This window comes from Brassica napus, chromosome A6 (genome assembly GCF_020379485.1).
Source record: "Brassica napus cultivar Da-Ae chromosome A6, Da-Ae, whole genome shotgun sequence".
Lineage (NCBI taxonomy): Eukaryota > Viridiplantae > Streptophyta > Magnoliopsida > Brassicales > Brassicaceae > Brassica > Brassica napus.
In genome coordinates this window covers 4510247-4535789 of record NC_063439.1, presented here as the reverse complement: position 1 = coordinate 4535789, position 25543 = coordinate 4510247, and the positions used below count along the sequence as shown (strand labels likewise).

Sequence of the window (25543 nt, the reverse complement as noted above, 5' to 3'; positions counted from 1 at the left end):
ATTCTTACGTTTGGTGAAGTTGACTGATAAAAATGAATAGATTTTTTCAGTCTGTCAACAACAAATAGTTTTGTTCACGTTTTAAATGGCACCTTTAATTATATAACTGTCTTTTAGGATTATTATGCAAGGATTGATAAAAAAAGGATTATATTGAAATTAATTGCAATAATGTCATTGGCTATTGAAAACTTATAAAAAAAAACTTTTAATTAAATAAAGTGTATTTGAAAATCTCTTACTTTATACTGTTTCTGAAATAAAACATGATTATGACTGGATGTTACATTAAGTAGATAAAACCAGCTAATGATTTACTTCTCCATTTACTAAATGGGGTTTTGCATTTTTGCCAGCGAAATCCTTTTAAAACTATATAATATATCATATTTTAAGTTCTAAAGTATAATTTTTTTATTTAAAATCTTTTACACATTGTTGAACATTGAAAACCTTTTTTAACTCACTCTTTAGGTGATGCCATGCCACCTTGATGAATCATGGTTTAAGCCGTTTTTTGAAATAAAAAAAATTGTACTATTACCAAATAATACCATCAATGCAATTGCATAATTACCAAAGAATAAACATCAATTTTTAGATAGCATATCTTGTATTACAATTTACAAGTTTTGAAAATAATAAAGAAATCAGTTTATAGATTAGCATATTGCTCTTGTCTCTTGGTCGCTGCCTAGCGCTTCTTCCTTCACAACATAGCAAAAAACTAGTGCCTATGCCTTGCTAGGCAAGGTAGGTACACTCTGTTCATCTCTGAAGAAGTTTTGCGGATCTACGGCAGTTTTCACTTTCACCAACCTATCGAAATTCTCTCCAAAGTACTTCCTCCCATAAACCTCAGCCTCTCTGTAACTATTCGGCCCGTGAGTATTAACACCAATATCCAAATCCCTGTAGTTGAGATACGTGTGCCTAGGGTTCTGCGTCACATAAGGAGCCATGTAGCTATAGAAGCTCCTCGTCTGCTGCAAGAAACTGCTCTCAGCTGCCGTCCCCGGGTCTTTCCAGTTAATCGAGTGCTGGACTTTGTAAAGCTTCGTCCTGTGAGGGAACGGAGTCGCGGTCGTAGCCACCTCGCTCATCTTCCCTCCGTAAGGGTTAAACACCAGCCCTGTCTTCCCGACCTCGATCATCTTCCTCATCAAGTAATCCAACCCTTCTTTGGTTATCTCCTTCTCCACGTAATCCGACTTCCTCTTCCCGTAAGACGCCGAGTCCGGGTTACGGTCCAGCAAGATCTCGGGTTTCACCTGTGTAGCGTTATCATTATTCGCCCACCATAACACAGACTGTATCCACGTAAGCTCGGTACAGTTCTCTTGCTTCAGACCGAGCTCTGGGAAGTCTCTTGTTAACAAAGACAAGACATCGCTCGACTTACCGAGAAACAAGGCCACGACTGAAGCTCTAACCGTCTGGGCTTTGTTTCGCGTCACGGGCTGTAATAAAAGCCTCATGAAGAGGCTTGGATCGGTCTTGGGAGCAACGAACTGCCATTTATGAACCATATCAACTGCGTTCTCGTCTAAGTTTTTCTCCACTCTGAAGACGGTAACGGTCGGGGGGACGGGGACGAGCGTGATCTTGTAAGCCAAGATCACACCGAAGCTCGCGCCTCCTCCTCCTCTAATGGCCCAGAAGAGATCTTCTCCCATTGCTTTACGATCAAGAACGCGTCCGTTAACGTCCACGATCTTCGCGTCGGTGACGTAGTCAACGGAGAGACCGTACTTTCTGATCATGTTACCGTATCCTCCGCCGCTGATGTGCCCTCCGGCTCCGACGGTGGGACAGACTCCGGCGGGGAACCCGTGGAGCTTTGTTTTCTCCCATATCCTGTAGTAAACCTCGCCGAGGGTGGCGCCGGCTCCCACCCACGCGGACTCGCCGACGACGGTGATGTTGCGGAGGTTGGACATGTCGAGGACGAAGAAAGGGACGTTGGAGGTGTAGGAAACGCCTTCGTAGTCGTGGCCGCCGCTTCGCGTTTTCAGCTGGATGTTGAGGGACTTGGTGCAGAGGACTGCGGCTTGGACGTGGGGCTCGGAACGCGCCGCGATCACGATGGCTGGTTTGGAGGTGGTGGAAGTGTTGAAACGCGCGTTTCGGATGTAGGCGCGTAGGGTGGGGGTGAAAGCGGGTGCGGTTTGGGGTAAGACGACGTCGGATAAGGAGTTAGGAGGGGATTTTGTTTGGTTTGAGAAACATTGGAGAAAGTTTTGGTAGAGTGTTGGGTTCGGAGGAGAGACAGCGGCAAGAGACGTTGTTGAGATGAAGAAGAAGAAAGAAATCAAACAAACGAGCTTCATTTCTTTTTCTTCCTCTGATTTTCTTTATTGATTGATTTTTGTGGGTGTTCTTTGGTATATATAGTACATAGATTCCTGAAAGTCTTAGCTGTAATTCTTACCATTGGCTAATATTAGATTTTGTTATAATGGACGATTACTAAAAGTCAAGTTTTTTTCTCGTTACATAGTCAATTTTGTTTATCTTCTATTAGACCATACGCAACGCAGGTTGTTAAGTAATTCTTAGCGCAAATCCTTAGGGAAATTTGAAATAAAAACGATTATTAAATTAGGTTAAGTTAAGAAAGAATCCTTACCTAAGGATTTTTCGGCTTTGGTCCTAGATGAGCTGGCAACACCTGATTGGTGCGGAGAAGCGTTGTGTTTCGTATAGCGAAACAAACTTTCATTTACGCGTCTCGATCTGAAAAAAAAACCTCTACATCTCTCCAGGCGAAGGCAAAGGCGATTCGTCGATCCGCGTCGTCGAAGGTAAATCCGACCGTTTAAACTCATTATTTTTTCTTATGGGGTTGATGCATGTTGATTTCATCAGTTTTTAGGGATCCGATTGTGAGATTTGAATAGCTTTCGGCCTTGAAATCGAATTGGGGATTTAATTCGAATTATGGCACGCTTATTTCGGTTCTCCAGGTACCTTAAACGATATTAACGTCCTTGATCGATCACCTGTATTTGATGACATTTATCAAGGTCGAGCTCCAAGGGTAACGTACATGGTCAACGGACACCAATATGATTTGGCGTACTACCTCACGGACGGTATATATCCAAAATGGTCAACATTTATCCAATCTATCACACTCCCTCAAGGTCCTAAAGCAGAGTTATTTGCTAAAGTTCAAGAAGCTACCCGAAAAGATGTGGAGCGTGCTTTTGGGGTATTGCAAGCTCGATTTGCGATAGTAAAAAACCCGGCGCTGTCATTGGACAAAGGAAAAATAGGGAATATTATGAGAGCATGTATCATACTGCATAATATGATAGTCGAAAATGAACGGGGTGGATACACTCTGTACGATACATCTAAATTTGAAGAAGGAGAATCGAGCAGAAGTTCACATGTTGAGCATATTAACAACATGCCTACCCATTTCGGTAATATGCTTGGTCTACGGAATCATGTTCGAGATAGGCGTACACACGAAGCATTGAAAAATGATTTAATCGAAAATATTTGGAACAAGTTTGGTGATGATGAAGATGTATAATTATTGTATGTTTACTTTTAATCATTGAATAAAAAAAATTTAAAATTAAATTTTTTAAAAAATTTAATAATTTAAAATTCTTAAGGACCTCATTTTGAGTAACACCATTGGACATACATTTTAGACTTAAATCCTTAACTATTCAAAAAGCAAAAAAAACTACTATTATAATCGTAAGGACTCCAATGGTGGGTAACACCATTGGAGTTTCTCTTACGTGATAACTCTAATTTGAAGAAAGTATTTATAGTTAACTATGATGGTTCATGGTTGTAACCAGTGGCGGAGCCAGAAAATTTTTATACCGGGGTCGGAAAAAAATAAAAAAATATATTTTATATACCATAAAAACTACATATATTCTAGGCACACTCCATTGTCTATCGAATGAAAAAAATTATTTAAACAAAAAAAATGTTTATACAATGACTGCTTCTTTGTTTAGAGTATTCTGTATTTTTAAAGTTTTTAAGAAAAAAATAGCAACAATGAATAAAAAACAAAGCTCTATCTTTATCTCTAAAATACACATGATTATTGCAGTTTTACTCTACGTACACTCATAGCTTGAAACTTTTTTATGACTGTTTTATTGGCTAAAAAAAACCAACCTAAAATTTAACTAAAAAATAATTATAGAGTACGAGTTAGGAGTCCGCCGTCATCTTCTGTTCCCGAGGAAAAGGAACATATTTTATTTTCTTTTTTATGTTTACTTGTTTTATAATATTTTTACATTGTAAATTAGTTGGACCTAATACAATTTGGGATTAAACTAACATATTACTAAAGATTAAAATAACAAAACATGTTTAGGGATTTTATTTTTTTGGATAATTATCAAAAAAATGAGGTTAAAACTAATATAACTCCAAAGTTTCAATGATATAAAGTATAATTATTTTAATTGTATAATTAAATTTTAGCTTCAGTGTTAAGTAATTATTTTTATGGGGTCAAAATTATTTTTTTAGTGGAGTCAACACAAATTTTGCTTAAAACAAAACAATATTTTTTTTTAAAGTAGTGGGATCAGCTGACCCCCCTCCTCGTATGCTGCATCCGCCTCTGGTTGTAACAGCCGGAGAAAAAAAAACAAAACGAGAATGATGGTTGTAAACTTGGTGTTTTTAGTAGTTTTTTCAAGATTTTGATTGACAAGAATGAAAACAAGACTAGTGCGGCTACGTATGGAAAACATTTGCAAAACATCTGGGTCTCCGAAACCTTGTCTAAAGCCGGAACTAATGATTTGGAATTCAGCCCCCTGAGAACGTAATCTGTCTCATGCAGAGAGTTTCAAGGAGAAATGAGAACTGTTCAGTGTCGTTTATGACAAAGCCGAGGAATTTGTGGAGCCAATGAAGCAGCTGACTGGATCTGAATGTTTAGTTGACGAGTAACTCAGGCCAAACAGTAGCTGTTGGTGCTGCAAATTGTCTCCCTCCCATTAGTGCAGTAAGGCTTGACCAGATGAGTAGACCGGCTTACACTGTTCCTGTACCGGATATGATCCTGGGTTCTCTAAAGACTCTACTCAATATAGAGTACATACTTCTACACACATACCTTCTCAAGTAGTAAATCTATACACATAACACTTTGTAAGCTAAAACTGCAACTGCATAACTCTTGAATCTGTTATAATGAAAGTTTTTTCCTTGGTAAAGAGTGGTCTTAATCAGTCTGACCAAGTAAGAAGCAACACTTTGATGGTTGATTAATTTGATTCGTAAGACTATTTTCAATGGTTTACTTTATTTTTATTCTAAAATAGAATAATTTTATAATAAAATTGAGTTATACTTTTCAAGAGTGAAAATAAAGTGATGAATAAAAAAATAATTTATTTTATATATAGAATAAATTTCTTTTTTATTATATAAAAAAAAAATAGAGTATCATTAAAACATTTTAAGTCTATTTTAGAGTGAAAAATATAGTGGAGTTGGAGATGCTCTAAATTTTTATGTTGGCTAATTAATCTGGTTTTGTGTTTTGTATTAAGTCATGATTATCTCAATTTTGAAAGAAAGAAAAAAGCCGATTCACAAGAAAACCGTGACAAAGAGAAGATAAAAAGAGTTAGAAGCCCACACGGTCGTCTCAGAAACCAGAGTTAATTTCGCAACACACGTAATTTGCTAAGGTCTAAGCGAACTATCAAACCAAAAATTAGGATTCTGGGTCTGATCAAGAGCCTAATAGACTCTCGAAAGTGTCTCTCTTTTCTCTTCTCACCTCCCAAAAACTCTTCCTTTAGGATAAGCTCCACCGATCTGTTGTGTGTTTCTCTGTAATTTTGTTTCGTATTTTTCCTTATGGATTTCAATGATCCGATGCTTGCCCTGAGTTCCTGGATTGGTCAAGTGAGTTTCTTGGTAGGCTCTTTAGTTCACTAGGCTTATGGAACTAGTGATCATTGATCAAGAACAGTTTGGTATGCTCATATGAATTGTGAAGTCATTTATTCATATGTGTATGTGTGTGTGTTTTTTTTTGTATTCCACAGATTGGTGATTTTGGACTTGGTTTGCTATGGCGTTTCATACACATTGTTGTGACCTTGTGTCACATTGTCTCTGGCATCTTTGAGGCGGTTGAAAGCTATGCGATCTCGTTAGGATTGATTCAGAAGTATAGTTCAATTGATATCGAGAAGCTCAAGTGTCTAGCTGTTGTAGTGGACATCGAAGCAGCTCGTGATGTTTCCAAGGTTGTTGAGCTTTTGCAATGGCTAACGACCATTGGGGTGAAACAAGTTGGTCTTTTTGACTCTCAAGGTAAGAAGATGTCTTTTATCAAACCAATCTCGAACTGTTACATTCATCAATATATATATATATGTATGAAGATCTCTTAGAGTTGGCTTCTTTTAGGTTTATTGAAGAAATCCAAGGATATGATCCTTGAAATGGTGCCACGTTCAGTGTTGTTACAGGTATGATATAAAGCATACCATTCATTTTGATAAACTACATTTTCTTTAGTGTGGTCATGAATCAAATCTTTTAGCTTCTCGGTTCTCCCTAGCTCATGATATAAAGAAACCTTATAGATTAGTAAAAGTTATATGCAAATGGAGCTGTTTTGATTGTTACTTAACCTGCTTTGTGTCTGTCTTCTTCTTACATAGGAGACTGGTGAAAAGGATACTTCGGGCATCGCTTTAGAATTCATTTCGTCGTCTGACAATAAAGAAGCTGTTGTGAAAGCAGCCAACATACTATTCCAGAAGTACTTGAAATCCAGGCATCCTGGGAAGGATGAAGGGGAAAACGTTTTTACAGAGACTCATCTGAACGAAGCATTAAGAGTTGTTGGTTAGTGTTGATTCTCTCATATGGAACTCAAATAACTATTTAAAGTCTCTTGAAGAGAAACTGATGATTTGAACTCTGGCAGGTGAGAGTGTACACGTTCCTGATCTGTTACTAGTTTATGGACCTGTAAGGAGCCACCTCGGTTTCCCTGCTTGGAGACTTCGATACACCGAGATCGTGTATGTGCTTTTTTGCTGACCATTAACTCTTATATATTCAGATCTGAATCTCATTAAGTTGGTCTTTTATTTGTTTGTTGATAGACATATGGGATCGTTGAAGTATATGAGATACGGTTCCCTTTTGAAGGCAATCCACAAATTCACAGGCGTGCGCCAAAACTATGGCAAGTCTTTCATCCTCCACCATTATATATGCAACACAAGATCAATTCACACTCTTTACAGACTGAAGTTACTTTCTCTTGATTAATGGGAGGAAACTGATATGTTTTGGATTGTTTTTGACAGGGGTTTGATGGTGATTACAGAGAGCAGGGATTCCAATAGAAATTTTTGAATGTGATTCACATATTTGTCGTTCAAAGGAGACTTTGTTGGAGAGCTGTTAATTCAGTGCAGGCTGTGCAGCCACCATTGTTGTCAATTAGTTCACATCTTGTTCTGACAGTTCCATCTTATACAGATTCACAACTTAAAAGCTACATATGCCTTCGCATTGTATATGATTTAAAGTACTAAGAAAAATACTAATGAGCTGGACCAATCCACCCCAGTAGTGTGTGGTCATAATTCGCGTATAGTTTTCTGTTTACTAGAAACCCAAACTGGTTTATGCACAAATGTCAGTTACAGCAGTTCATTGCAATGAGCAAATAGATACTCGCTGCTACGCCAAACACTACTGTTCCAACTTTAGGCTTTATATTAAACATCATTTACGTACCAGCTTTCAGACAAGGGCAAGACTCGAATTAATGTTTGGTCAAGAACCCAATCCAAGAGCCAACACAGCAACAACGTCTGGAGACTCTGTCTGCTTCATTCAGCAAGTTCAAAACTAATCCAACTTAATTCATTTTCATCATACATCTAAATAATCCCATTATGCTTGCAAATTTATTAAAACAAAAAACAGACAAATATTATATTATACTTACGGCTACAAATTATGATCTAATATTTTTTAAGTTATAGAAAAAACTAAAACGTTTTGGCTATTCTAACTGTTATATATTCTTCAACAACAACGAAAAAAAAAACTGTTATATAATATATGCCATCATGATTCATTGCTTGATATTTGACCAAATTTAGTATGGTAAAAATACCCCAGTCATAATTTTAATTATATATCTTCTTTTGCATTGACTGATTATTTTTGAAAACTTTTCTTTTTCAAATCCCATTGTTTTAAAGAATAAAATCCTATAATAGGAATGGCACCTCTTTTTTAATTATTCTACATTGCAAATCTAATTTAGAGTTAAAAAGGTAAGACTTTATTTTTTTAATGTTGCCAAAACAAATATAAAAACAGTTACTCGCTTGCCCATAAAGTTATGGAAACAAATGTATTTCCGTTGACTGTGTTGTCTAAATAACTACGTAACATATTTGTTTCTGTTCAAGAGTTATACACTGAACAAATATGGCTAAGTCGTCTCCGGTGAAGATACCGGCCACTAGTCTAGAGGATTATGCTCACAGTCCATTCCATTACGCCGTCGTTTTGGGAGACCACGTTGGTCTAACTCGTCTTGTTTCCTCCTTGCCTAAGCTAACCGAGCCAGAACAAATACACACCGAGTCAGACTCCGCGAGCCAGGAGCGACTCGCCGAGCAAATCTCCGCCTCCATCGACCGCCGCGACGTTCCCTTGCGCGAGACGCCTCTCCATCTAGCGGTTCGCATAGGCGACGTTTTCGCCGCGGAGACGATCTCCTCCGCCGGCGCCGACATCACGCTCCAGAACGCCGCGGGATGGAGCCCCTTGCACGAGGCGCTTTGCCGCCGGAACGCCGAGATCACGGAGACGGTGCTCCGGCATCAGCGCCGCTCGGCTTGGTGCAAATGGAGACGGAGGCTGCCGCATTTGATCGCCGTCCTCCGCCGCATGAGAGACTTCTACATGGAGATTTCTTTCCACTTCGAGAGCTCCGTGATCCCCTTCGTCGGAAAGATAGCTCCTTCCGACACGTACAGGATCTGGAAACGCGGCGGAGATCTGCGCGCGGACACTTCTTTGGCCGGGTTCGACCGGTTCAAGATCCGCCGCGCGAGCCAGAGCTTTCTTTTCCTCGGAGACGGAGACGAGTTTCTCGACGTGGCTCCCGGTACGTTGCTTGTGTTGAACCGAGACGATAAAACGATCTCAAACGCGTTTGAAAACGCGAATGATCCGATTAGCGACGGTGAGATCGCCGGTTTTTGCTCTCGGACGAGCTTGTACCGTCCGGGGATGGACGTTACGAAGGCAGAGCTCGTTGAGATGACGAACTGGCGACGGCAGGTGAAGACTGAAACGGTCGGAGAGTGGAGAGCTAAAGGCTACGAGGTTGCGAACGTGAGTTTCAGTTTCAAGTCGAGGAGAGTTGTCGCTGTCGGAGAAACGGAGCAGAACTCGGCTTTGGACTGTAAGAATAATCGGAGTTTCTCAGAACCGCAGAGGAGGCCGCACGGTTGTTCCAACGCTGAGGAGAAAGAGTTTCAGCCGTCGTCGTCGTCGCGGAGGAGTAGAAAGTCGGTTTCTTTACCGGCGGAGGGGGTTTCGGTGGCGGGTTCGGTGCCGAGGATCAAAGAGAAGGAGTATGTGAAGAGTTTGAGTCCTTCGGTTTGGTTAACGGAGGATTTTCCTTCGAAGACGGAGGAGCTGCTTCCCCTGCTTGATATTTTAGCCAATCATGTTAAAGCTGTTCGGAGAATGAGGGAGCTGCTCACCGCTAAGTTCCCGCCGGGAACTTTCCCGGTAAAGGTATAAACGGCCGTTCTTGGAAACTACACTTTAATTGCGTTTCAGTTTTGTCACCTTTGAGAAATAGAAACCGTATTGTGCCAATAAAATTCACACGTGTTATAAATTTATTGGATGGATGCTGATGTGGCAAACATTACAAAGTACGAGGAAAAAAGTGTAATAAAATCTAGGTGACACTATCAATTTTCGGTTTGGTCTCAAAGTCAACGTTTCTGTTTGGTTCAATGGGTCAACCGTAATTAGACAGTACTGATTACGTTTTTTTTTGGTGGACCCAGTTGTCGATACCGGTGATACCAACGGTGAAGGTAGTCGTGACATTCAGCAAGTTTGTGCCTCTCCGGCCGATAGATCAGTTCTACACACCGCTATCAAGCCCGAGACACCTCTCGGCGGCAGTCGAAGACCAATGCGACGTGGAGAGTGAGGAAACATCCGACATAGGAACGTCAACAAGTTCACGCTCATCGTTTTCAACGTCGTCTTGGAGGAGACTGAGCATCACAGGCACCGGGAAAAGTGCACAGCGACGGCTGGAGGAGGAGCAGGCACAAATGGTGGATCCCTTTTCGATAGCGACAGGGTATAAGTGGACGAGCAACTCAGATAAATCAGGTAATGAATCAAACCACTTGTTACATGTTGATTCTTTTTTTGTAACTTTTTGATTATTGTCAATATGAATAGGGTAGTAACATCACTAGACTTCTTTTTGAAATAAAAAGTTAAAAAACTCTAAACTTCTCAGTTTTTCTTATCTCGTTTTAATTTTGTTGATAAAAAAGAAGACAGCATAAATTCTCCATACACAACAATGGTATCGTTTCTCTCATGTTACTTTTGATTTTGTAGGTAAAAGAATCACTCTATCATGTGGATGTGCTCAAGTAGTTCTCCGGGAAAAATAAACATCTTGGGCTGAAAGTTCTAATGGGCCAATGTTTCAAGGGTAGATCACTAATAGACCTATGTGTTTCATTTTTGTTGTTGTAAACTCATCAAAGGTTAAATAATTGATCTAAGATTCCAAGATGATTCTTAGATCTTGAATTAATAATTAAATGAGATGCAGGGATGTTTTGTTTATAGGCTTTTGATAACCTAACTCTTGTTGATTAGTATCTGTAACAAAACTGTAGAGTAAAATAATAGAATAAAAAGCAAAAACTAGATGGGGTTAGGTTGTTTTTTATATAACCTGTTCCTTTTATGCTTTTGGAAAAGTTGAAAGATTCCAAACAACGTTTGCTTTGCAAGTTGGAAACGAACTAACATGAGTTGGCAAGTCCATTCCAAGACAACCCAAATAATCATATTTCAATATTTTATATAAAACATAAAGACTTTAGGTTAAAGATGACAACCTAAATATATTGTTTACTAATATCTACACTCAGAAATGAAATAAATTGACAACCCATCCACTATTAGTGTCTCCATCCTCACATTTCCACTTATCTTGCTCATTCATCATCGTTTATTTCATCTTTGCCAAGAATTCGAGGTAGTCTTTATTTACTTATTTTTCTTCTATGCATAACTATATGAATCCATATGGAGGTTTGAATACAATTTTATTTGATCGTAATAGAATGGCGAGTGAAGCACCGAGTTGGGCGGATCAGTGGGGGAACGGAGGAATTGGGGTGATGGCAGCGAAGGAGGAGACCACTGACGGTAAGAAAGACGCCTCCGGGAAGAAGTCCAGCAAGGCCAAAGCAGGGTTTAACCGAGCTAAGATGGTTGCATTTATTGGTGTCAATTGGATGAAAAATCTTGTGCATAGGAAGAAGAAGGACGCTACTTCTTCATAAATAAATAAATAAAGGGTTTTTAGTAATTAAACCCCTCAACTAAAGATGAATCGTAAAAAAAACCCTCAACTAAAAATCTTGTGAAATAAACCCTCAACTTTAGTTTCGTTAACATATGTTACCCTCCGTTTAAAAAACCGTGACGGAGGGTGACATATGTTAACGGCTTATAAGTTGAGGGTTTATTTCACTGGATTTTTAGTTGAGGGTTTTTTTCACGATTCATCTTTAGTTGAGGGGTTTTATCACTAAAAGTCATTAAATTATTTATTATCATTTATGCATTGTTTTAAGATTTATAAGCCTTTAAAACTAATTTATAAATTTTAATACATTAATATATTTGTATATTAATTTATACATCTTAAATTAATAATTTTTAACACTACTTACAACTTATTATAACTTTGAAATATTAAATTATTTGATATTTGGAAATAGTGATATAAAAAATTTGTGTGTTTATATCGTCATTTTCAAATATGAAATAATTGAAAGTTTCTAAGTTATATTAAGTCTTTAGTAGTGTCGAGATAATTCATCCATGAAGTCAATCTTTCTATTTAGAGTATGACACACTTTTTCTTTTTTTCATGATTTATGTCATCCGGTTCATACTTCTCCCCCCTCCAAAATAATGCATGATTATTTTTATTCTCATTGATTTCTGAATAACTACATTATATTTTTATTTTCTTGATCAATAATATATTTGAAACATAAAGTAATACAATAAATCAAGAACAATATAGGAAAATAGGAAAGTATGAGTCTGATGACGAAAATCATGAAAATAAGAAAAAGTACGTCATACTCCAAATAGAAAGATTGACTTCATGGATGAATTATCCTCAACACTACTTAAGATTTAATATAACTTAGAAACTTTCAATTATTTGATATTTGAAAATGACGATATAAACACACAATTTTTTTTATATCACTATTGTCAAATATCAAATAATTTAATATTTTGAAGTTATAATAAGTTGTAAATCGTGTTGAAAATTATTAATTTAAAATGTATAAATTAATTTTATAATAGATTAATGTATTAATAATATACATTAGTTTTAAAGGCTTACAAATCAATCTAAAACAATGTATAAATGAATAATAAATAACTTAAAAACCCTTTAATAACTTTTAGTGATAAAACCCCTCAACTATTTTTGAATCGTAAAAAAAACCCTCAACTAAGTTTTCAACATTATAAACCCTCAACTTATAAACCGTTAACAAATGTTACCCTCCGTCATGGTTTTTTAAACGGAGGGTAACATATGTTAACGGAACTAAAGTTGAGGGTTTATTTCACAGGATTTTTAGTTGAGGGTTTTTTTTACGATTCATCTTTAGTTGAGGGGTTTAATTACTATAAACCCATAAATAAAATGTGCTTTCTGTTTCTTTTTCTCCTTTGGAGTGTCTCAGTTTACTATTACTTCATTCTTTTTAAAAGATGTGTTTGAGATGGTGCATCCCACGAATGAGTTTGAGATTTGTTCGTATATTTGATGTGCCTCGATCCTATTTACACATTTCGAACGTATTTAACTGCGCTTGCATAACCGTCTCCAGGCCCGGTTCTATGTGTGTATGTGTCCACCAACAGTGCATTTGCACTGTGTCCAATTGATTTTTGTTACTATTCTTTTTCTAAAAAGAGCCCAAATTTATAAAGAACTTCGAAATTGGCCCAAAGTTTCAAGTTTATAATAGATCATTAAATTAAGGGTTTATAGTAATTAAACCCCTCAACTAAAGATGAATCGTAAAAAAAACCCTCAACTAAAAATCCTGTGAAATAAACCCTCAACTTTAGTTCCGTTAACATATGTTACCCTCCGTTTAAAAAACCATGACGGAGGGTAACATTTGTTAACGGTTTATAAGTTGAGGGTTTATAATGTTGAAAACTTAGTTGAGGGTTTTTTTTACGATTCAAAAATAGTTGAGGGGTTTTATCACTAAAAGTTATTAAAGGGTTTTTAAGTTATTTATTATTCATTTATACATTGTTTTAGATTGATTTGTAAGCCTTTAAAACTAATGTATATTATTAATACATTAATCTATTATAAAATTAATTTATACATTTTAAATTAATAATTTTCAACACGATTTACAACTTATTATAACTTCAAAATATTAAATTATTTGATATTTGACAATAGTGATATAAAAAAAATTGTGTGTTTATATCGTCATTTTCAAATATCAAATAATTGAAAGTTTCTAAGTTATATTAAATCTTAAGTAGTGTTGAGGATAATTCATCCATGAAGTCAATCTTTCTATTTGGAGTATGACGTACTTTTTCTTATTTTCATGATTTTCGTCATCAGACTCATACTTTCCTATTTTCCTATATTGTTCTTGATTTATTGTATTACTTTATGTTTCAAATATATTATTGATCAAGAAAATAAAAATATAATGTAGTTATTCAGAAATCAATGAGAATAAAAATAATCATGCATTATTTTGGAGGGGGGAGAAGTATGAACCGGATGACATAAATCATGAAAAAAAGAAAAAGTGTGTCATACTCTAAATAGAAAGATTGACTTCATGGATGAATTATCTCGACACTACTAAAGACTTAATATAACTTAGAAACTTTCAATTATTTCATATTTGAAAATGACGATATAAACACACAAATTTTTTATATCACTATTTCCAAATATCAAATAATTTAATATTTCAAAGTTATAATAAGTTGTAAGTAGTGTTAAAAATTATTAATTTAAGATGTATAAATTAATATACAAATATATTAATGTATTAAAATTTATAAATTAGTTTTAAAGGCTTATAAATCTTAAAACAATGCATAAATGATAATAAATAATTTAATGACTTTTAGTGATAAAACCCCTCAACTAAAGATGAATCGTGAAAAAAACCCTCAACTAAAAATCCAGTGAAATAAACCCTCAACTTATAAGCCGTTAACATATGTCACCCTCCGTCACGGTTTTTTAAACGGAGGGTAACATATGTTAACGAAACTAAAGTTGAGGGTTTATTTCACAAGATTTTTAGTTGAGGGTTTTTTTTACGATTCATCTTTAGTTGAGGGGTTTAATTACTAAAAACCCTTAAATTAACTCAGCACAGGCGCAAAATATAGTCTAGCCAGGTCTGTGCGTTTGTTTTATCAGGCCCGGGTTGATGATGATGTTATGGTTTACAATAAATTTAGTTTTGTTTTTTGAGAAAAAAAATGGTTATCGTTCACAACTTCACATCATGGTTCACATTAAATTATGTGTATGCATTTACGTTAGTATTTGCATTTCCATTGTAGGCCGTTTTAACGGGAGTACAAAGACCACATGTTGAAACTTTTGAGATTATTATCATGGTTGACCCAAAAAAATCTTTTAGAGATAAATCGAGAGACATGAAAACAGATCTGCTATGATCACTTTCATGCTTTTTTGAAGATGATGCATATGATTTTTCCCATATGTAATGTACACAATAAAACATACTATAACGTTTAGACAAAAAAAATGATAGGAACTTAACAATATAGGAAATACATACGGAGGGAGAATATTTGGAAACTAGAGCCATATTAAATTCGAAATTCAAATGTATATTGGGAGTGTGACAAAACCCCACCAACATGCCTTGCTTTCTCTTACAAACCTCATAAATACTGGTAAACTGAAAGCTCGTGGGAACAAATTTTTTTTTACTGAGCGTGGGAACATTGTTCCTTCTTAATTAATCGGCTATCTAGCATGTAGCATAGATAATTACATTACGTATTATTTATATAGATATATGCACCAATTACCAGTATACAAAAGCCGATAAAATTTAATTTTCGAGATAGTTATGACTTATGAATTGGATCGAAAAATCCGTTTCGAAATAGACATACTTATTAGTGACCAATATATATTTCATTGGTCATGCTTATTTCGTCGGCTACAAATAGATTAGCTCGGTTCATATAATAATACGTATTTGCTATGACAATTAATTATAATGCTTCATTTTTTATAGTTTATATTGATTTGGTTAGAAGACTTTGAAGTGGTTAAACCATATATAAATTAGAGTTTTCAAGACCAAATTGTTAAGCCACTGTGACAACAAACTCTTGTTCTTGGAGTCTATCTAAGTTTGTTTTCATGATTAATATCATCGGTTGTGATTAAAAAAAATCATTGGTTGTAGTTGTACTAGAACAAAAATTTAAATTTAATAAGAACACATAATGGTACTTTTTTGAAAAAAAGTTTTCTAATAGAAACAATTCAAATTCAATAAGACAACCTCCTTTTTGGTATGGGGTTGTTGGTCTAATTTAATGCTAGTATGTTGCCTTGCCTTTCTTCTTCAACCATCTTCATATTTATAACTTCCTCTCCTTCACTTTGCAGTCCCACAATCTTTCAAATAGCCACGTTCCTTTTTTTCTCCGTTGATGCTACTTTTGTCTTTGACGTTGCTGAAAGTAAGAGTTCTGCAAGGATCCGATGATGTTCACCGGTAAAGTAACATTTTCAGTGCCGACACATCATTTTTATATACTTGTAATATGGTTTTATAGTTGATGTTACTTATTTGTTTCCTGATTTTCTGAGATATGCTGAATTATGATGTAAGGTAACGCGAGATATTAGTGCGGTTCAATCAAATAGTCGTGTTCTCACTTGATAGAGATCGGTTTTGTTCGATTGAGCCGTGCCAATATCACGCGTCAACCCAAAACGGTAAAGATGGTTTTATTAACCGTGAAGGTATTCTTATAATTTTTTAAAAACTGTTTCCTATTTTGAACAATATTTAACTGATGCCTTAATCTTTTTTGTTGCTCCGAAGGTATGTTGACACGCGACACAAACCCCAAAATCCAAGTACAACTGCGATATAACACTTCTATTTTTAGAAAGTAAATAAGAAATTTTAAGCAAAAAGAAAAATATGTAGTAATAGCTAGAATGAAAATGTTGTCGTGGGTTTTCTATCGCGAGGAGATTGCAACAATACAGAGAATTATAAGTTTTGATTTGTACTTATTTGCACTTCTGTCTACAGTTAATTGGCTTGTTTTTAACGTTACTTAAATAAAAGTGTAAGGTTAATAGGTTATAATCCGCTATTTGTCAATCTTAGAAGTTAGAACAACACTCTCTCAGTAGGCAATAGGGTTTATTATTTAATTCCATCAAGTCGTTCAACATTTCCGGAAGTATGTTTTGTGACAAAATGTAAACACTTTCCGAAAATTCGTTAGATTATTCATAATTTAGTGAAATAAGGAAACCGTTTCCTTAATCTTCTCACAACGAATGTTATTAATATGTGAATCAAAATGTTCCAACTTATAAAATTCAAACTCGACGGTAGCAAAAATTCCCAAGACCGAATAAATAAGTTATGATGCGAGTCTACCTGAAATCGAGCAGACTTGTTCCAATATATATTTTTTTAATGAAATACAATTGTAATTCCTGGTAAAAGAGTTGATATTGAACTCAAAAGCTTCTTAATAATAGGTCAGAAAAAAACAAAAAGGCGGAAATAGTGGCAGTGAGATTTAATGAGAAGCAAGAAAAAGAGGACATGTGGGAATTAATAAAAGGCACAACAACAACCAAGGACTCTTTATCTGTCAGTCATAGGACAAACCAAATGTGACCATAACCATTATTTCATTGCCTCTCATTAAACCACTTCACTCACCATTTTTTGCATACATTTATTCATCTTCTCACCCAAAAACCCTACTATTAATATATTCCACAAGTAAATATTATGTTGTATAATTATGAATATAGTAAGAAAATTTTGTTTCTCTTTATATTTTTTTTCTCAAGAACTCGACGTCCATAACGCAATTTCAGGTTCACCACAACGTTCGTGAACATCAGCCATTCTCTCGGCCGACTGACAGATTCCGCTGCATTTCCAGTCAAACGATGCCGCACAAACATCTCCCATCATTGCTTTTAGTTGACAATCTGCGTTTCCAAAATGAAATGAAACGTTACTATCTAAACCGGTAACTAGTACAAACTAAACTAAACCAAACCAAACCAGACTTGTTAAACTGTTTTACCATGAGGAGAAGTACTGCAACAAAGTCTTCTGTCATTAACATGCTCAACGTCCAGTCCTATGAACCAAGATCCCAACGACACATCCTCATTCGCATACTTGTGCAGTAAATCTCTTTATTTCAGAAAAGTAATTTTAAATCCATTAGACTAGAGGTCTTTTTCCCAACCATTTTGTTTGCGTTATACCACTATTAAGACAAACTTACTGGTTGATCAATATGTAAGTTGCTAGATCCTTAGAAATAGCGTAGAACTGTCCCGTGGCATGGCGAAAATACCTGTTCCCGATCTCTCCAAACTTCCAATACTCTGGTTCATGGTACTTCACACCCCTGTTTGTTTGGAAACATTTTTACTTTTAGGCTGCTGCTTTAAGAACCTAGGTGTTTTTTTTCACTTACTTTATTGCTAGGACAGGACCGGACTTCATGCATCCGATATAAGCACGAGGCTTGTTCCGGTGACTTGATAAAGTCGTCTTGAGAGTAGCTACCAGAAAAAAAGGACATCAAAACAAAATGGATGAAATGATATACAATATAAAGATTAAAGATGAAGCATTTTGATTATTTTATTTTTGTTTTTACCAAGATTCACATGAACATCATCATCAACTTTGATGTAGAATTCAGCGTCCCACAAGGAAACAGCTGTAGCGAAAAACGTCTTTGTCTTTGCGGATAACGCCATATATCCCTCTCTATGTTCCTGTGTTTGATGTCTAAAGCTTTTAATACAAAAAATAGCAAAAAAAAAACAGCAATCATCACAAGAGAATAAAGTGTTTACCAGTCTCAAGAAATCACCATATGTTTTCTCCTCTGCTTCAATAGCTTTCTCAAGAACGCTAAGAGACAACGTACTAAAACCAGAAAATTATAATGTCAGTATTGGTGTAAATGCTTTGTTTTATTCACTACAGAACATGACTTCTCCTTTGTACCTGTGTCCTATAACAAAGCGAACGATGATGCCTTTCTCTTCCTCCAATTTCTTAAGCTTCTCTCCTGAAATGATCGTTTAGAGGACCCAAAAGAAAGTTACATTTTCCCGGTTTATTTATACTCAAAGCAACTCGAGAAACAGCCTTTACCTTGTGGCATCCATGTTGACCGGACTGAGTCACGTCTCTTACGACTACTAAAGGCAGTGTTGATACCAATAACCATGAAGTATTTTCTTTTCTTGGCTTCTTCAGACATGCTAAACTTGCCTGACAATGACTCCCTCTCTGCTCTAGCAGCTACCAGTTTCATCTCCAAACTTGCAATGGATTTATCTAAGATCCTGCATTTGTTTTTGATATATATTTAACAGCAACATCATCTACAATCATATATATATCAATCATTCATAGATACTATCTGGTAAAGTTTCTAAATGGTTGTACCCGATAGTGTTGTTACCATATTCCAAAACCTGCTAAATAACACAAGATGAAACAATGAAACATCGATTGTTCAAGTGAAGTGATTAATGATTATTGCCAAGAACGCAGAAGTCTTACATTGTTTTTATTCTGAACGTGATCACCAGATTTTAAGCTTAGTTTGGAGAGTGTTGATATGCCTCTACCTTCAGGTACATTCCACACCCTGATATAATGTTGATGAATATCATCAACCCATTTTTTCATAACCAAGTACAAACCCTTCACTCCCATAAGATAAAAAAAACAAACACACTGCAGTGATACATAATAACAAAAAAGATGCAAGCTCCTCTATGTTCTTTTCATACTTGAGTCCATATCAACTGTTCTATTTCCAATACATTCCAGGCTATGATTGGAATGAAGTAAACCAAATTGATTGCAAAGAGAATTGATCAACTACTGAAAGTTACAATGTGCCACCATTTGATTAAATCTATAGTTTTTAATTGGAATATGTGTTGATTACTCACAAAAGCTACACGGAAACATGAGCAAATAGACCTGTCTGATAAAAGCACGTCTACACCGACAAAACTAGGAACTTGAGAAATCTACTTAAATATTTGGAGAGAATCAAAAGCAGATTTAGTCCCCAAGAAGATAAAATTAGTAAACATGCAAACCGATTAAAGCTCAAGAAAATAGAGCAAGAATCAAGACATGAACAGTGAGTTACCAAACTTTTCTACAGAAATCGTCGAACAAAAGCAAAAATGGGCACTAAAAGGTTTTTGTAATACCTGTTACTGAAGAACATTCCAAGGCAGAAACTTGCGATGCAGAAGAAAAACACAGAGTTTCTAGAAACCACATTTCTTGGAGTAAAGTAGTGATCTCCAAAACTTCCTCCTCCTCTGTTCTTGAAAGACATTTTGATTTAGCTGAAAGAGCTCAAATTCCAAGAGTAGTAGTCAATGCAAAATCAAAGATTTATTTAAGTTGAAGTCAAAGATTCAAGCTAACTTTTTGTGGGTCTCTTTTCTGTTTGATGGAATATCTCTCTGACTGTTTATCGCTTCACACACTCTCTCTCTACACCTGAGAGTGAGAGATGCATGAAGAAATAATAAACACAAACACACAAAAATGTTATTTTTATAACTATAAAACGGGTAACGTTTGGCAAAATGCGATGATGGCGTTTCTAATGATAGTTTTTGGAGTTACTAAAAATGTCAAAACTGATGACATTTTTTTTTGGTTACTAATTCAAATGATAACCGCAGCTGAAAGAGTTACAGCTTTAGTGTCAGGTTAAGGCTTTTTTTTTTTTGAAAAATCTAAATTATAGAAATCAGTTGAGAAATATAATCGTGGTAGGTATGTATAATAAACAAACTTTGATTAGCTTTATTTTATTCAGAATTACAAAAGCAGAATCAATATGATAACAGAAGAAGAAAGGATCAAAAGCTAATTTCTGTACATTACAAAGATAATTTATACTTTCCTTTTCTTTTGTCACTTGCGTGCAGAGTGATAGAGCTCAATGTACTCAAGCGCAGGACGATTCCATGACCAGTCTTGCTCCATCACCGTCTTACATAGTGAGTTAAACCACTCTCTACCATCATACCACGCTGATATCGCCCTGTAAGAACAAAAAAAACATTAATAGTAATGCTCCAATCAACGAGAGTGTTAGTTTAGTTTTACCTATTGAGAGCATAGTCCACACCAGGAGCATCAGCCCCGTCGAAGCTGAAGCCGTTAGGTTCTAGAACTTGTGCTTGTGCTCTTTCTTTATCATGGTCCACATCAAAAACCGTGTCGTAGAGTCCTATATTGGACAAAAGATACACCATAACCTTAAAGTCAGCTCGGTCTTAAGGTAATCAGGTAAAACCATTACCTCCAGTTTTTCTAACGACAGGAACAGAGCCGTATCTCATGGCTATGAGCTGTGTCAGTCCACACGGCTCAAATATCGACGGTACAAGAATAAAGTCAGCCCCTGCGTATATCTGTAAACACACACAAAAAGACTTAAGAGCAACACAGAGAGCAAAGTAGTGAGTTCTGTTATTTTTTTTACCAAATGGGAAAGAGGTTCATCGTAGGTTAGAACAAGCCGAGCACGGTCCCCATGAGTAGAATGCAACTGGTTAGCCAAGTTCACAAAATCATTTTGGATCCGAGGATCCGGAGCTGAACCTAGCAACACAACCTGCTTTCAAGAAAAACTGGTAAGGATTGTGAAAAGTTCATGACAAGAACTTTTAAAGGGTTGAGTAAGGACCTGTCCATTGCGTTCCAAGGTACGCCAAATAGCGTGTTTGATCAAATGTATTCCTTTCTGGTGAGTTAAGCGCGTAATAATCCCTACTAACGGAAGATCAGAACTCTTTAGTCCAAGCCTCTTTTGCAATTCTTCCTTTGCTGCTCTTTTGCCTTCTAACACGTTCTCTGAAGTATAAGGCACCTAAGAACAACACAAAAGTGTCCAAACATCACACAAGATGTAGCAAAGGACGGAAAAGGAGAAGGGATGTGATGAAAGCTTTACGGGTATGAAGTTATCGTTGTACGGATCCCATATATCAGGGTCGATACCGTTTACTATTCCGTGGAACTTGTATAAATGTGGAGATATCACAGAGTTTCCAGCTACTTCCTTGGCATACGTTCGTGACACCTGATGATATCAACAGCAGAATGAATATTTGTTAAACAGATATGCTAAGAGGGTAATGGTTTCCAGCACTAACCGTAGTTGCTTTATCTGCAAATGTCATGGCTTTACCAATGGCACCTGCCCCAAATTCCAGATTATGGATTGTGAAGACAACACGAGTTTTAACTAAACCGTAATGAGTGTAATGATCCTTGAACAGCCATGAAACTGGAGCACTTGACCAGTCGTGACAGTGAAGAATGTCCTGTACATGTTTGAGACCATGCGTTAGACTTTCATATTGAGAATTATCGATAAGACGAGTAGACGCACTGGATGAAAGCCTCCTTGAAGAAGAAATTCAAGAGCAGCATGACAGAAGAAACCAAATCTTCCTGCATCATCTGCGCAACCGTAAACACATCCTCTCTGAAACAATCTGCACCAGTCAAGCATGCAACAGCTTCTTCATGCCATTAAGAGATGATGAATGGATTGTGTAAAAGACTTTAAAAGAAATTTGTAAAAAAGCTAACCCGTTTTGCGGATCTAAGAAGTAAACAGAAACGCCTTCCACCTTCCCATGCCAGACTTTTATTTCTGTACCTCCCCAGTGATAGCTTCTGTTGAACTGCAAGTCCTTCACCTATTTTTTTTCCACAAAATTTAAGTACAAAGAGAGATCCACAGCTACAAAAGGGAAGTGAAAGTGGCAAGTATGAGAAAGGGTATCGATCTTACAAAGTTGTACTTTATGCAATCATACTTTGGAAATATGATATCCACATTATGGTTTAGTTCTTGAACAGCGCGAGATAGACTAGTGACCACATCACCTAAGCCTCCAACCTGCAGAAGGCAATAAACATAAACCAACCTAAGACATTATGTACAATGTTATTGATGGCTACAAGCCTCACGTCTTACCTTTGCAATGGGTGCCATTTCAACAGCAATATGAACAATGTGCAATGGTGGTTCCTTGGCAATACCTCCCACGACAGGTAAGTGGTAATCCAAACCATCTTTGTTATCAAAAACTCCACCATCTTCTTTCTCGGAGAAAACAAAGTCCATCATGTAAGCATCCAACGGGACCTTAGCTGAAAAAAAGAAAGAAAGAAGAGATATACATTAGTCAAATATCATTTAAAGTTTACAAAACTGAGATCTTACCAGAAGTCTTCAAGTGTGAGCTTCCATCATCTGCTGCTTCCATTTTCTGAGGTGGCAAAGGACCCAAGCGATGAGTCCAACGATTAAAAGAGCCTCTAAACCAAACCTCAGGCTTTCCTTTCAAAACCGTGTTTGAAGGATTGTACAAAACTGTCACAGAGCTTCCTGCTTGAATCTCTAGAGGCTCCGTGTAAACCACGTCTTTCTGGGAAAGCAGAAACTTTTTGAGTGTTCGTTCCTTTGTTTCTGCTTTCAAACGAGCTGTTTTCTCCATCTGCCCATTTACAAAGATGAAGATATGTAAATCTAGAAAAGAGGACAACCAAAATGTATTGAGCACTAACCTTGACACGCATAGCTTCCTCCTTTAACCGTCTCTCCTCCTGAAGTTTCCTAAACATTAGATCTTCTTCCTCTGACCAGTAAGCTTCTTCTGGTGTTCTTAGAGGAACAAGTGCGTGGAACTCTTGGCGACTATTGTTGTCATACAGAAACGCTCCTTCAGGCGGTCCATCAGCAAAGACCCAGTCAATGACTAGAGCACGGACCGGCACTATGACTGCATATCAAATTACAAAACTTCAAAAAAAAAAAACGGCAAAACAGGATATGCGACTACACAAATATATACCTTCAGCGACCCACCAGTCTCCGTTCTTTGAATCATCCTTTATCTCACCATCAACAAGCTTTTCAACGATAGATAAACCATCGACCCAATTGTTAAACCCTCCATGTATCCAGATCTCTTTGGCATTAGCTAGATGACCAGAGCTTTTGTTGTAATATAGCTTCACTCTATCTCCACCTTGGAAATTACTCGGCTCAATGTACCATACATTCCTAGCCGAGACTACAGCTTTCTCAAGAGCCTGTTGAAGCATCTCACGTCTCTTCCGAGTTTCAACCTTTGCTTGTGCTCTATCAGCTTCAATAGCAGCCTTCCGAGCTTCGATTCTTCTCTTCTCTTCCTCTTCCCTTTCCCTCTCAGCTTCTTCCTTAGCTAGCTTCTCTTGCTCTCTCCACTTCTCTTCTAGAAGAAAATTCTCAAACTCTACTTTATCCATCCCATTTTTCACATCTATACAGAAATCTTTCGAGTCATTGTTGTCATAAACACTTTGGCCGTTGAAGAACACAAAGTCAATCTTATATGCTTCTTTAGGGATATGAAGGAGACATGACAACCAATCTCCATTGATCCATGTCTTTTCCAATCTCCTCGTGAAAGATTTCCATCTCCAGTCGTTGAACGCCCCCATGATCAAAACATCTGGTTCTTTGTTCAGAGTTGATAGAGTTATGTTGAGAAACACTTCTATGTCTTCATCAGGCTTCGCAGTAAGAGGATATACAAACATTCTATCACCTCTCAACAAAGTTTCCTCTGCAAGTGATTCTATTTCCTTCCTATGAAGATTCTCTCTTTCAACTTTTAGCTCTTGGTCTAATAAAGCGTCAACCTCAGTTTCCGACCTATCTAATACATTCCTCTCACCAAAAACAACAGAACTTTGTTTCTCCACATCCGCTTTAGCTCCTGGCAACTTACTGATCTCTAAAACCTCATTTGTTATTGTAGAAGTTGCATTGCTATCTTTTTCACCGTTCTTCTTGGGAGTTTTTTTCTGAGCACTTCCCACCGTTGTTCGTCGCTCAAAGCCTCTTGGAGCTGAGCTTTTGGGCCCAGAAGCTGACATTCTCCCTTGCTTCTTCCTTGAAAAATCTTGGTGAACAAAACAAGAAATGCATCAAAAAAGACTGACTCAGAAATGAACAATGAGTAAGTTACAGACCATGTGAACCGAATCTTGATTATTAACCTGCACTTGCCGTGATCTGATGCAGAATCCCATTTGAGCTGTATTGACTTTCCAACGAAGCAAGCTGGGAACCAAACATGTCAGATGGATAGTTAATCACCTTTTCACAATCTCTATGCCAGAACATTAGATAAGAAGAAGAACTGAAACTAGTTAATCACACCAGAAGTAACCAAGCTGAATATTATAATCCAAAACTAATAAGATGAGACATTTCTGCATTTCTCCAAACTAGGACCAGAGTTGAATCTACTAAAAAACACTACATTCAGTCAAATTTCAGTTCCAACTAAAGATCTCCTAATCAAAAAGGCGATCTCACTTTTAAAAAATAAGGTAGAACACTGTGCACTTCAATTCCCAAGAAAAGAAAAGTAGAATCCAAAGAGCATCGAACTCGCCAAAAATACGTATAAGAGTGAGTATCAAGGAAAGGGAAAGAAACTTACACTGGAAAAGGAGTAAGATTTGGGGTGAGGATGGAGAAAACCAATACAAGTATTGATCTTGAGCCGACCCTTTTGATGGAACACCAGTCTGATACTCACCGGTCTGTGTATCTGCCAACACATTTCCATGGCTGCCCCAAACAAACACCAGAAAAGACAAGGAAAGTGTCTATGTGCACTTGTTCAGGTAGGAGATTTATGCTGAGAAGAGATTAAAGAATGTTTGTTGTTGAAGCATCCAGTCCACTACCTCACCACGCCATTCCTCAATCTCTGAAACTCATCTCTATATTATTCCACAGAAAATTATAATTTATTAAGAAAGAGAGAGAGAGATAA

The 25543-nt window shown here is 36.7% G+C and overlaps 5 protein-coding genes and 1 long non-coding RNA gene across 10 annotated transcripts; 3 read left to right on the top strand and 3 right to left on the bottom strand.

Moving 5' to 3' along the window:
- Positions 1–548: 548 nt before the first annotated feature.
- Positions 549–2377, bottom strand: LOC106351232 (berberine bridge enzyme-like 2). The gene has a single exon (XM_013791049.3). It carries the CDS (start codon positions 2328–2330, stop codon positions 735–737), a length of 1596 nt encoding a protein of 531 aa, XP_013646503.2. The 5' UTR covers positions 2331–2377; the 3' UTR covers positions 549–734.
- A 3222-nt stretch (positions 2378–5599) lies between these two features.
- Positions 5600–7550, top strand: LOC106346424 (dehydrodolichyl diphosphate synthase complex subunit NUS1). 2 transcript variants are annotated; one of them, XM_013785750.3, is made up of 7 exons: positions 5600–5913; positions 6057–6327; positions 6424–6485; positions 6681–6867; positions 6950–7046; positions 7131–7213; positions 7338–7550. In XM_013785750.3, the coding sequence occupies exons 1-7, from the start codon at positions 5866–5868 to the stop codon at positions 7343–7345; spliced, it is 756 nt and encodes a 251-aa protein (XP_013641204.2). In that variant the 5' UTR covers positions 5600–5865; the 3' UTR covers positions 7346–7550. The 2 variants fall into 2 exon arrangements, with proteins under 2 accessions (XP_013641204.2, XP_013641203.2); XM_013785749.3 differs by having other exon boundaries at positions 5613–5925.
- A 138-nt stretch (positions 7551–7688) lies between these two features.
- On the top strand, positions 7689–13175 carry LOC106351229 (ankyrin repeat domain-containing protein 13C). 3 transcript variants are annotated; one of them, XR_007340211.1, is made up of 4 exons: positions 7689–9801; positions 10083–10419; positions 10657–11308; positions 11396–11563. XR_007340211.1 is itself a non-coding variant. In XM_048782184.1 (4 exons), exons 1-3 carry the CDS (start codon positions 8479–8481, stop codon positions 11616–11618), a joined length of 1926 nt encoding a protein of 641 aa, XP_048638141.1. In that variant the 5' UTR covers positions 8464–8478; the 3' UTR covers positions 11619–11626; positions 13008–13175. The 3 variants fall into 3 exon arrangements, 2 of the variants coding, with proteins under 2 accessions (XP_048638141.1, XP_048638140.1); XM_048782184.1 differs by lacking the exon at positions 10657–11308 and adding an exon at positions 13008–13175 and having other exon boundaries at positions 8464–9801; positions 10083–10455; positions 11389–11626; XM_048782183.1 differs by lacking the exons at positions 7689–9801; positions 10083–10419 and adding an exon at positions 13008–13175 and having other exon boundaries at positions 11297–11308; positions 11396–11626.
- Positions 13176–15585: 2410 nt separating this feature from the next.
- LOC111198823 lies at positions 15586–16730 on the top strand. The gene is made up of 3 exons (XR_002652944.2): positions 15586–16133; positions 16251–16384; positions 16467–16730. It is a non-coding gene; the product is annotated as an uncharacterized LOC111198823 (long non-coding RNA).
- A 675-nt stretch (positions 16731–17405) lies between these two features.
- LOC106351228 (probable beta-1,3-galactosyltransferase 1) lies at positions 17406–20360 on the bottom strand. Of its 2 annotated transcripts, none has more exons than XM_013791044.3 (11): positions 19883–20360; positions 19215–19302; positions 19098–19129; positions 18801–18994; positions 18651–18714; positions 18497–18569; positions 18295–18415; positions 18109–18196; positions 17914–18039; positions 17707–17819; positions 17406–17608 (listed from the first exon to the last, which is right to left on the bottom strand). In XM_013791044.3, the coding sequence occupies exons 1-11, from the start codon at positions 20011–20013 to the stop codon at positions 17460–17462; spliced, it is 1179 nt and encodes a 392-aa protein (XP_013646498.2). In that variant the 5' UTR covers positions 20014–20360; the 3' UTR covers positions 17406–17459. The 2 variants fall into 2 exon arrangements, with proteins under 2 accessions (XP_013646498.2, XP_013646499.2); XM_013791045.3 differs by having other exon boundaries at positions 19098–19126.
- A 107-nt stretch (positions 20361–20467) lies between these two features.
- LOC106346422 (starch synthase 3, chloroplastic/amyloplastic) lies at positions 20468–25448 on the bottom strand. The gene is made up of 16 exons (XM_013785747.3): positions 25205–25448; positions 24756–24819; positions 23564–24658; positions 23277–23491; positions 22933–23206; positions 22684–22859; positions 22498–22605; positions 22293–22402; positions 22090–22195; positions 21851–22021; positions 21649–21777; positions 21382–21564; positions 21178–21309; positions 20995–21106; positions 20799–20922; positions 20468–20733 (listed from the first exon to the last, which is right to left on the bottom strand). Exons 1-16 carry the CDS (start codon positions 25331–25333, stop codon positions 20604–20606), a joined length of 3258 nt encoding a protein of 1085 aa, XP_013641201.2. The 5' UTR covers positions 25334–25448; the 3' UTR covers positions 20468–20603.
- Between the last annotated feature and the right edge of the window lie 95 nt (positions 25449–25543).

What these genes read in the sequence shown, in the direction of transcription:
- LOC106351232 (XM_013791049.3), bottom strand. Translation starts at nt 2,330, where the DNA reads ATGAAGCTCGTTTGTTTGATTTCTTTCTTCTTCTTCATCTCAACAACG.
- LOC106346424 (XM_013785749.3), top strand. Translation starts at nt 5,866, where the DNA reads ATGGATTTCAATGATCCGATGCTTGCCCTGAGTTCCTGGATTGGTCAA. An exon ending in TTGGTCAAGTGAGTTTCTTG is followed by an intron (nt 5,926 to 6,056) that starts GTAGGCTCTTTA and finishes TGTATTCCACAG; the next exon opens with ATTGGTGATTTTGGACTTGG. An exon ending in CACGTTCAGTGTTGTTACAG is followed by an intron (nt 6,486 to 6,680) that starts GTATGATATAAA and finishes CTTCTTACATAG; the next exon opens with GAGACTGGTGAAAAGGATAC.
- LOC106351229 (XM_048782184.1), top strand. Translation starts at nt 8,479, where the DNA reads ATGGCTAAGTCGTCTCCGGTGAAGATACCGGCCACTAGTCTAGAGGAT. An exon ending in CGGGAACTTTCCCGGTAAAG is followed by an intron (nt 9,802 to 10,082) that starts GTATAAACGGCC and finishes TGGTGGACCCAG; the next exon opens with TTGTCGATACCGGTGATACC. An exon ending in CTTGTTACATGTTGATTCTT is followed by an intron (nt 10,456 to 11,388) that starts TTTTTGTAACTT and finishes TTTTATTTGATC; the next exon opens with GTAATAGAATGGCGAGTGAA.
- LOC106351228 (XM_013791044.3), bottom strand. Translation starts at nt 20,013, where the DNA reads ATGTCTTTCAAGAACAGAGGAGGAGGAAGTTTTGGAGATCACTACTTT. An exon ending in GTCAACATGGATGCCACAAG is followed by an intron (nt 18,715 to 18,800) that starts GTAAAGGCTGTT and finishes CGATCATTTCAG; the next exon opens with GAGAGAAGCTTAAGAAATTG. An exon ending in TGATGTTCATGTGAATCTTG is followed by an intron (nt 18,197 to 18,294) that starts GTAAAAACAAAA and finishes TTTTTCTGGTAG; the next exon opens with CTACTCTCAAGACGACTTTA.
- LOC106346422 (XM_013785747.3), bottom strand. Translation starts at nt 25,333, where the DNA reads ATGGAAATGTGTTGGCAGATACACAGACCGGTGAGTATCAGACTGGTG. An exon ending in AATCTTACTCCTTTTCCAGT is followed by an intron (nt 24,820 to 25,204) that starts GTAAGTTTCTTT and finishes TTTGGTTCCCAG; the next exon opens with CTTGCTTCGTTGGAAAGTCA. An exon ending in ACAACGATAACTTCATACCC is followed by an intron (nt 21,565 to 21,648) that starts GTAAAGCTTTCA and finishes TGTTGTTCTTAG; the next exon opens with GTGCCTTATACTTCAGAGAA.